Here is a 10,970-nt window from a genome sequence, read left to right on the forward strand (position 1 = left end):
CATAAATAGTAGTATGATATCAGAATGACGATAACATAAGATAAAGTAAGTAATTATACCTCGTACTCTTCTTAGGATCTCTATCATGCAAACTACTCGTCTATAGGAAAAACATTTCATACACATCCATACATAATATACACATACTTACATTCACGTACATTTACTATACATACTTCTGTCATATCCGTACACGGCCCTTTCAGGACTAAGTGTTATCTTGCCCGGCCATATAGGCGCGGTGTTATCTTGCCAGGCCTGATAGGAGCGGTATTATCTTGCCCGTCCATATAGGCGCGGTGTTATCTTGCCAGGCCAGATAGGAGCGGTATTATCTTGCCCGGCCATGAGGATGAGGATGAGGATGAAGAGGAGGAGGAGGAGGAAAGAGAGGAAGAAGAAAGTGAATAAAAGTTTGTGTGTTTTAATGAGTCTGATTTTGAATGTACCTTTTAATGAATTTGGTCAGTAAGTTAAGCTAATGTTACTGTAGAAAATTCAGATTGTTTTAACTTTAAGTAATCGTATGTTATAAGCAGTTTTCACTTTTTTAATTATGTCCTTATATCTTGTAATTTGTGTTGGACTTCTAATATTTTGTATCTACAAAATGAACTAATATAATTTGAAATGCTTTATTTTCCAAGAACTTTGTTGCTGCAGTTGTTAAACTTTATCATGTTCTGAATTATTTCATTAGTTGTTTTGTTTTTATTCAAAGTTGTGCAAGGCATAGGTAATTGACACTTAAGAATATGAGTGATTCGCCATCATCAGTTGCCGGTGTTCCTTGTACTCCTACTACTCCAAGTACTCCAGATATCTCTATTGGGTCTACTAGCGGCTCATCGACATCTAGTCGGTTGGTCATCTCAGTTGTAGGAGAAAAGTAAGAAAATCTATTTTTGTATAAATGGTTTTAAGTTTTTAAAAATATAAATATCAAGAAATGTGTTATTTATTTGTTGTCAATTTTGTTTCAGGTTTGTTCCTAATGGTCATTCTATTTCGAAGAGCATCACAGAAACATTCAAGGAACGACAAGATGCTACTGGTTACTCATGGAAGGATGTTAGTGAATCCACTCGTAAATTCTATTGGCATGAATTTGTGGTAATTATTTCTCTACATTAAAAACTTATATAAGTATATTTCCTTTATTTTTTATTAATTAGCCCAGTGAAATTCTGGGTTGGAGTTTGTTATAATCATAGGAGGATGTTATAGCCTTACCTCATATTCCAAAAGAAACTGCAGATGGTAAATGTGCCATCACAACAGCAACTGCAGATGGTACATGTCCAAAAGAAATTCTGTTTTTACTACCTATTTTAGCTAAAAATTAGCATGTAAATATATCGACTTCATGATGTTTGGTTAAGTATTGGGCTCGTCAAAGATGTTACCAGTACGTTGTTGCGCCACGTTTTGAAATTTCCTATCGGAAACTTGTTTTGTTTAGTTTCGTTGGTGGTTGGTTTGTGACCTTAAAGCTTGTTTTTGTAAAGTTTTCAGTGCTGAATGTTTCTCTTAGTTTTGAATTATTTTCTCAGTCTTACAACATGAGTATGCTGCTCATTTAAGCTATAGCACTATTTTGAAGGAGTGTTCCTTTTTTGTGTTGAGATGAAGGGGCTGCTTAGATGTAATTTTACTAAAAAAGAAAATCGGTTTGAACTAGGTCTTGATGTCTGAAAAGCAAAAAGCTACTTGTTTTTTTTTTAAAAAAAAATTACTATTTTGATTAGAGAAAAAAGTTACTATTTTTTAGAGAAAAAAAGTTACTATTTTGATTAGAGAAAAAAGTTACTATTTTTTTAGAGAAAAAGGTTACTGTTTTGATCAGGGAAAAAGTTACTTGTTTTGATTAAAGGGAAAGTTACTAATTCATGAAGATTAAATCTGTCGAATATGTGATTAACTTCGTCCCTCGCCTAATTTCTGTTTTTTAAGGCTTATTAGAATCTACCCTGCCTTGTTTTTCTTCAAAAAAATGGTGTTTATGTCACTGATCGAATTTTTTTCCAGAAATTATATCAGTGGAACCCTTCTGAGACTACCGTAATCGAACACACCTGGGGTAAAGTGGCATCCACCTTATACTCTAAGAAATTGCACCGTTGGCGAAAACGTCCCAGACCTACTTTTGTTCCAGAAGATGTATGGGAAAGCTGGAAGACATATTGGGCCTCTGACAAGTGGCTGGAAAAATCTCGTATCGCCACTCAAAATCGACGCAGTGAGACCGGTGGTCCAGGCACTGGTCCAAGCAAGCATACTGGTGGTTCTAAATCAACAGTGGAGCATACTATAAAATTGGTATCAAATTCAACTTTTTAGTAGAGTAATTCTCTAACCTTATCTTGTACTTCAATATTAAACTCTATTTTCCAGGCAATAGACCTACGTCGTCCTGCAAATTCATGGGATGTCTTTAAGAAGCTGCACAAAAGAAAGGATGACAGTTTTGTTGATCCCAAGTCTAAGAGCATTAATGTAAGTTTCTTTTGTAACTTAACGATCTGCGGAATGGTTATAATTTTGGGTTAATTTTTGCAATGAGTTTTTTTAGTACTTCCATTTTGGGATTAGTTACTGGTTTACACGACCTGTTTGCAACCAATATAGCCAAATTACCAATATTTCCCCTGAACCATCTGCACATGAAAAGAGCAGCCTTTGTGCAGATTTTCCTGTATCTTAGCAAAGGCTCGGACACCAAATGAAATGAGTTTTTGTCCATATTGCACCTTATAATCCCCTGATGCCCTTAGAACTTTTCAAACCATCTCCTATTTGCTTAAAAAAAAAAACTAAAAATCTGAAAATTGCATCATAATTAACTGTAAAGACCAGATTTTGATCATGAAATGACCAAAAAAATGGTTCAGTGAAGTGGTGAAATGCCAAATATCCTCTGCAAAATCTAATTTTTGCATATATGGCCTTTTCTGTTGTTGTGATACCCTATGACATCTGGTGCTTTCCTTATATTTCTTCCCAGTTACTATCTCTGCAAACCAGCAAGTTGATCCTGCACATTCTTCAGTCTAACTGCTGCACCAGTCTTTGTTGTCCTTCCCATTTGTACATAACCTTGTATATCTGCCTTAGAACCAGGAGAAAAGCCAACCTGCATTCTATCCCTGTAATACTGGTTCCATCCTTGTATCTTAATCTCCACTGTAGTTCTAAACCAAGTATTATCACTACATTCACCATAAGCTGTCCACCCTTCAAGGGAATGAGCACTAGCTGCTAATACCACCCATTGAAGCATAGTCAACCAATGGATCATGTGTGTCTTACCATGTAGCATCCTAAATTGTACCACATGATTTCCTATATGTAGGATCAAGAGGATACAATGTGTGATGACAAGGGACTTCAGCTTGGACATCAACCTATACAACTTAAATTTTTTGTCCTGGTGCCTTGACATGTTCCTTTATGTACTAAACCATCAGAAAGTCATGTTATTTTCTTTTGCCTCATCAGCTAAAAGTTTATCATTGTGTTTTTCAAGTCCTACCATAGTTCTTGTGGAAGATAACTTACTGGGAAAGTGATACGTGATTGTTCTAGGAAAGTAGGAGTTGTCAAGTTCATGTGCAGTTTGAGTATATATTACTTTCTTATCTACTTGTATATTTTGCGAAAGATTTGGGCATAATCTCCTTGATGTATCCAGACATAGTTTAGGTAAAAAAACAGATATTCTAATATATTCAAAGTAGTAAAAAATTTATATTATGAATGCAACTCTACATTATCAAAGACAATTATTTGGTTCCAACTATAAACTTTGCACAACTTACATTACAATTATATCCAAACGGGTCCCTAAATTAGATGGCTGGATGAAAATTTTAACTCTAAGCAAGTAATAATTAGTTTGACTCTAAAACAAGAAGTGTGATTTTTTTTCCAATTTATTCATTACCAAGAAGTGTGATAAGAGTATATCCCAACTCCAAAAATATTGTTGTTCTCTTATTCTCTCCACAAATATACTCTCTCCTATCTGCCTTTATGGATGGCTCATGGCTGTTAGTACTTTCACATTTAGATGCCTGGCAAAAATGCTCAGTATCTAACAAAGATTCTTATCCTTAAAGCCTTGGAAGAAAAAAAAACAAAAGAAAAAAGATTTGTCACATCTCAAGCTCCCATGGATCGCATAAATAGATTTTGGTAGAAGTTCACTCTTGAATTGCGATAATTGAGTGAATTTTGATACACCACTAATGTAGCTCTGAAAGTTGCACTGCTCTTGGCAGATGATAAGTAGACTGGCCAGTTGCTGATGTGTTAGAAGACCTTATAGTTTTGGCTGAAATAGAGGAGAACACTTTAGTGTCTGTTCCAGACAAAAGGCATTCTGATCTGGAAAAAACACACAGCTCTGAGGACACATGCCTATGTCTCTTTAAATCTGGACCTATAGTCTTCAAATTAGGAAGACTTTCACAAGCTTGAAGGTTTAGATTCTTGATTCCACCACGAATGCTGTTACTTTGGCTTACTCTCAAAAGTAACAGCTCCCTGATTTCCACATTTGATAACCTAAGAAGACTTGTATTTGAGAAAAAGAGTGAATAGGGAATAGGTAATAGGTAATTGGAGATGTGAAGTGCAGATTATATAAGAGTTAAGATGAGTCAATTTCAGTGGTTTAAGAATTTCAAGGTGTGCATTTGCTAGCTGCATCAATGGATGCTTGGTTTTAGTGGTGTGCATTTCCACTCATGGGATTACACTAGGTATATTGTTGTTGTTGGTGGTGGTTCGGTATTCGGTTTATCAATTGTATGTACCGAATCTTTTGGGAAATACACTGAGTATGTTGTTGGCGTTGTAATTGTATATGCAGACCATACCAAAGTTAGTTTGGTACAGTTCGGTATTTCTTATTCAGTCTGGTACGGTTCGATATTTCTTATTCGGTCCGGTACGGTTTCGGTTTGGTAGAATTCAAGACTCAACTTCAATTAAAAAGGAACTTCAAAAATTAAACATAATCAATCTGTTTTTGCTCGGTTTCTGGTCGTAGTTAGGAATTCCCTGAACAAATTTGTTTGTTCAGATGATCAAAGAAATCGAGGAATGCTATACTGAATCTCAAATTAAAATGTTAATTATTACTTCGAGTAATAATTTGGATCCAATTTGGAAAAAGAAAAAACTTTGACGAGATTGAAATCATACACTTAAGTGATACATGTTGAAGTAGCAAACTCAAATAGCAACTTCAGTCCTGGTCGAACCAAAATCATGTGATGAGAGGAATTAAATTCATTTTTTCTTGAAAGTGCAGCTTGAGTAAATCATGAGAAGCAGCTAAATTTAGAAGAAGAAAAAATTAGGACATTCTATATCTGATAAGATTATCATAACATTTTTGAAAGACCAGGACACTTAAATAGAGACTTAAGAAAGGTTGGACCACATCATTTCCAGAAGAACCAGTGGTATAAGCAAAGTTTCAGAATTCCACCACTTGTGCTGTATGTAAATTTCCTTGCATAAATACCTGCAAAAAAGAAAATAGAGTTAGAATAAAATACCACCAAGTTCTCCTCCCATAGGACTGGAACATGATAGTAGAAACACTTCCTCCTTTCCACACTAGCAATCAACTCCAACCATATTTTCTCCTTTAGTTGAGTAACACCAGTAACCATCAGGACCCTAGTTTGCTATAGTTCATTAATGCTGCATATGTGCAGAACTTGTGCCCCATTCTAGCCTTCAGCCCCATGTGTACCAATCACACACTGCTCCACCCAAACTTCAGTTGCTGCAGAGTTTTGCCAAGTTACTGCATGAGAAATTGCAGAAAAATTAGGCAATTCTGCAAATTCAAAGCTGTAATGTGCCATGCTGACATTCATGTAATGCCTTATATTCTTGTCCAAACAAGATCTCCTGTAGGCATGGTCTGTATCAGCAGCAGCATCTCTCCTTGTTTAAATGCCCACATTACCTGCAAACTAGCACAAACCAGCAATGATTTTTGTACCATAGCTGATTCTCATAGTATTCAATTTTTAAAATTTTCATATCTGCTCCTATGCATGTAGGCTCAATGAACCAGTAGCATAACTCTTCCATATGAATAGACTCCATGATGCAAGTCTTCTTCTCCTCCATGTGAAATTGTATTTCAAAATATTCCTGATGTAGTTATTTTTCTTGTAATATGTACTTATTTGTGGAAAGCTTGGTGTTTGGTAGCTGATTATTTGGGTATTTTCAGGATGAAATGGAGGCTAGGGTGGCTGCTGCTATAAGCTCATCAGATGATTCACAAGAAGTTCAAGAACTCGATATAAATCACATATACTTGGATGTTGTGGGTGGAGAGAAAAAACGACGTGTGTATGGATTGAGCTCTCAAGCTTTGACTATGTATAAAGATTAAAATTCTGCCACTTCACGCAATATAGTGACTGATCGTTTTGATGATCAAGAGCGCATCAAATTACTTGAGGAAGAGATGTTGCGAATGAAAGAAAACCAAGAGAGGATTCTTCAGGAGTGTTGTCACGACCCAACCCCGTAGGCCGTGACTAGTGCCCGAGCTGGGCACCCGTACACATCTACTAACTATAATCAGCCCACACAAGAAACATACTAAGAACTTATACATACAGGAAGGCACGGCGTCGCGCATACATACATACATATCGTACATAAGCCTGGGAACATTCAAAACACAAATCACACAAACATAACTAAACAGTAACTACCCATAACCCACACATATGTCTACAGACCTCTAAGAGTAACAACAGAATCATATGACGGGACAGGGCTCCGCCGTACCCCTGAATAGACATACACATATACAACAAAAGAGTATGTACCAAAATGTGGGCTCTGGAACAAGGGAGCACTCCAACACAGCTGAATGGGAATCCTAAGCCGGCGGATCACCAAAACGTGTATCTGTACCTGCGGGCATGAAATGCAGCCCCCGAAGAAAAGGGGGGTCGCACGGAATATGTACGAGCATGTAAAGCATGAATACGTAAAATGTAATCGATCAAGTAAGGAGTATAGAAAATCATAAGGCTTGCCTCTGAAACATAAATCATGCATGTCAATATCATATCCAGCCCATTATGGGACTGAGTGACATAAGTAAATAATCATCGTGTACATATGCATGCATAACGTGCCCCGGCCCTCTAGTGAGGGACGCGGTAAATAAAATCATCATATACATGTACATATAACGTGCCTCGGCCCTCTAGTGAGGGACGCGGTGAATGAAGTCATCATATGCCATCCTGGCCACCTCCCCATATCATCATATCATCATCATATCATATAACGTGCCCGGCCCTCAGCGAGGGACGCGGTGAATATCATCATATACATATAACATGCCCCGGCCCTCTAGTGAGGGACGCGGTGAATAATGCAGTGGAGTCGTGCACGAATACATGCCCTGACCCGGGACGCAGTGAAAGAAGTAATAATAGCTAGCACGAGCAGAGTAGTGAGAAACCATATGCATATACATCATTACAGACTCAATGGATAAGTAGTAGTCGACGCTCGAGAGTTAAAACGGTAATCATGTTAAGTTCTTTCAAAAAAAAATTCGTTAGGACTATACAAAGGAAAATCTCGGGGACCACGGATATGCATCAAACAAATCCGGGCCCGCTCATGAAAGTTAGAGTCATTATTCGTTATAGAATCTTCTACGAACGTTTCGAAGTGATCCGGTTCCGTCTATGAAAGTTACGGCCATTATTAGACATAGAATCCTTTAAGAACAAAAATTCTTTTTGCAACATTGGAATCCAATCATACAACAGACATACAGACCATAGCTCGACTATATTAGGAATGCGAAAGTCAAGAAGTGAATAAGAATCGTAGACGTGCTTGAATCTTAAGAATAGAGTTACCCCGAGGCTCGTATCATAGCTTACTTACGACTAAGACATGCCAAAGGAAAGAAAGGGTAAGCTTTACATACCTCGTCCGCTCCCTAAGCTAATCCAAACTTAAGTCTCGGGCTTCCCAAGATCTACAATAACGTCATTAAATACTAACATTAGTTACAGGCACTTAGGAATTCCATCCCAAATTAACACTTTATCTACAGAAATTTGGGCAGCATTTCCCCTATAAATTCAACAACTCCGAGAATTCAACTCGGCCAAATCATCAACAACAATTCCAACAATCATATTAGCAACATCAACAATCAATTCAAAACGCATTCTAACGTTAGTAACTATGTTCTACATAATTCGACAACATTCCATTTACATTCAATCCAACTACATACATTCAAACCAACATCAATGCTCACATATTCAAGTACTAATTCGAAACCTTTCAAACAAGATTCAAGAACATTTCAAACAATCCGCACAATATTCAAAACAACCCAACCAATGTACTACTCCACCCGAAACCTCCCAACTTCAAGAGAAACAACAACAACACATTTCTTTCTTCCAAATTCATCAACTACACCAACAATTCACACGTTGACAACATCATTCCCATAAATACAAGAAACTACCTACAATTCACGTTAGCTTCTAAAACAACCCACAAACGATTATGACTTCAACTTGAATCATTAAACCTTCATTTGCATCATAGAATCCACAACACAACAACCAAAATACTAAGTAAAATCAATTCACCATGTTCTACCAAAAACAGCCCCTACACGGCCCAACTTCAACATGTAAAATTTCATGAATTTCATCCATTTCTACACACTACAACATGTACAAAGCATCCATAACACATGAAAAAGAAGATTAAACCTTACCTCTTTCACTCAACTTCTCCCACGGCTAGAATTGCAATTTGCAAGAACGAATGGTTTACTTGCTTCCACAACTACTCCACGTTATAGAGGACCTTCCAATTGGTTGAATTACTAGAAGAAAATATTTTTTTGATCACTACTTGAGGGCTTCAATTTTTTGGTTCCATGGCCGAATGGTTCCTTTGGTGTTTCTCCAAGTTTCTTGAATTTTCTAAGGGGTGAATATGATGAAGATGATTAATTTGTCATCTTTTAGCTACTTATATAATGTATCCATGTGGCCCTGGCCCACACCTATTGCACGGCCACATTGGCCTTATGTTTCATGATTTGTCAACTTTCCATAATTCACTTTTAACCCTAAATTTTTCTTAATATTCCATACCAATAAAATCATAAGCAACTTATGCCTTCAAACCATATCGGAGGTTAAAAGTCTTTACCTCGTATCCCGAAATAGTCTTGTCCCTAACTTATCGCAGTTAGCTTGGATTGTCCCAATGTACAAAATACGGGATATAACATCCTTCCCCCCTTTAGAACATTCGTCCTCGAATGTTAGACTAGTCTCATAAGGTCTTATAAGAATCTCGGGGGTTTCCTTTATTACTATAGTATGCAGCCTCATCTACCAATTATATTTCTTCTTCATCTCCTCTTTAGCTTCTCAAATCATCTCCTCCCTGTTATTACTTCGCCACAGTACCTTAACAAAAGCCATGTCTTTAGTACGTAATCTTCTTACCTTACGAACAATGTAATAAGGTCCAATACATCTCGGGTTAAACTTCTCCTTCTTGTCGAATCTCATTACACCTTTCATGGGTGATATCTTTAAGCATACCCACTCGCCAATCTGGAATTCTAAGTCTCGACGCCGACTGTCGTTATATAATTTCTGCCGTCTCTGAGCTGCTAATAGCCATCCCCTGCTTTAACTATGCTGGTATAATTCTGAAAGAATTTGACGTATAAACTCACCCTCTTTTAGTAACCAGCTAGCTCTGACCATTTTGCTTAAATCATCTTATAATCCCCTTTATGCAACTTGTAACATCCTAGGCACATTAGCTCGTGTCGTCTCTTTATCTTTAATTCAAACGCTTCTATTGTCCCTTTGCTCAGATTTTTGCTTTCAACCTTTCGGTCACATATTATGCTGCAATCTTTACAAGAATATGCGAAGGTGCTTAAATTAGCCCAAAAATACCTTAGCGCGGCTTCGCTAATCCTTATATTTTACTTTGTCTTCGCCTCTTTCTCTTACAACCGTATCGTCGGAATAGATCTTTGGTCCAACCATAGCCATGTCCTGCTTATCCTCAATACTAATTCTATCTCGGTAATTTAGCTTAAACCATCTTTACATCTTCCCTTAATGTACCCCAAATCTCGTAACCATATTGTTATTACTGAATCCCAACTTTTCTCATTAGATATTCGCTTGGTCTCATCCCTAGCATATAAATGTTCATGGGTGACATAACTACCCTTATACGACTTGTATAAAGTATATTCCATCTTAGTTACGGTCTTTCCTTCTCTTGGTTCACTCTGCTCCACATATTCCTTCCGTCCTAACATTCGCTTGTAGCCTGTCCCGTCATACTCTTTTCCCTTCCTTTATTCATTCCTTTGATGTTCTCACTTCCCACTATAGGAGGTTTTCCTATCTTTCCCCCTTACTACTCATAGGTCGCAGTATCATTAGCACACAACCCTATTGCCCACATCTTAGCCTCCAATCCGGCACAGCAGTGTTGCCTTTCACAATGTCTCTGCAAGCTACTCGCTATCGTTGTCTTGTCGTATTCTCCTTTAAGTCCCCACTTTCTATTGTCATATCATTCAAGATCTCTACCATTAATTCTCGTTCACTATCTCAATTCCCATCCTAGCTTCTACCCCTTAAATGATATTCTTTGGTTTTGGATCTTACTAACTCGTCTCGACAATAATGAATTTCTTTTTTATTACTTCTCGTAGCTCTACGAGTATCTCTCTCTAGTTACGCACTTAGAAAATTTTCCGTACATGTATGAAACCCAAGTGAATAGGCGAGAGAAGGTCATAACGTATACGATGTTGATCGAGCAAGAAAGGATGTAAGTGGCCCTAATTACGGAGTTTCAAGGAAATAAATATGTTATAAATGACATGT

At 37.3% G+C, this 10,970-nt stretch overlaps 1 protein-coding gene across 1 annotated transcript; it reads left to right on the forward strand.

The window, feature by feature from the left end:
- Positions 1-389: 389 nt before the first annotated feature.
- LOC132053599 (uncharacterized) lies at positions 390-6,538 on the forward strand. The gene is made up of 5 exons (XM_059445687.1): positions 390-889; positions 984-1,113; positions 2,029-2,319; positions 2,395-2,496; positions 6,260-6,538. Exons 1-5 carry the CDS (start codon positions 756-758, stop codon positions 6,422-6,424), a joined length of 822 nt encoding a protein of 273 aa, XP_059301670.1. The 5' UTR covers positions 390-755; the 3' UTR covers positions 6,425-6,538.
- Positions 6,539-10,970: the final 4,432 nt, after the last annotated feature.

Source organism: Lycium ferocissimum, chromosome 4 (genome assembly GCF_029784015.1).
Source record: "Lycium ferocissimum isolate CSIRO_LF1 chromosome 4, AGI_CSIRO_Lferr_CH_V1, whole genome shotgun sequence".
NCBI lineage: Eukaryota > Viridiplantae > Streptophyta > Magnoliopsida > Solanales > Solanaceae > Lycium > Lycium ferocissimum.

Coding starts and splice junctions, on each gene's coding strand:
- LOC132053599 (XM_059445687.1), top strand. CDS start 756: ATGAGTGATTCGCCATCATCAGTTGCCGGTGTTCCTTGTACTCCTACT. Junction 2,320..2,394: donor TGGAGCATACTATAAAATTG/GTATCAAATTCA, acceptor TCTATTTTCCAG/GCAATAGACCTACGTCGTCC. Junction 2,497..6,259: donor CCAAGTCTAAGAGCATTAAT/GTAAGTTTCTTT, acceptor GGGTATTTTCAG/GATGAAATGGAGGCTAGGGT.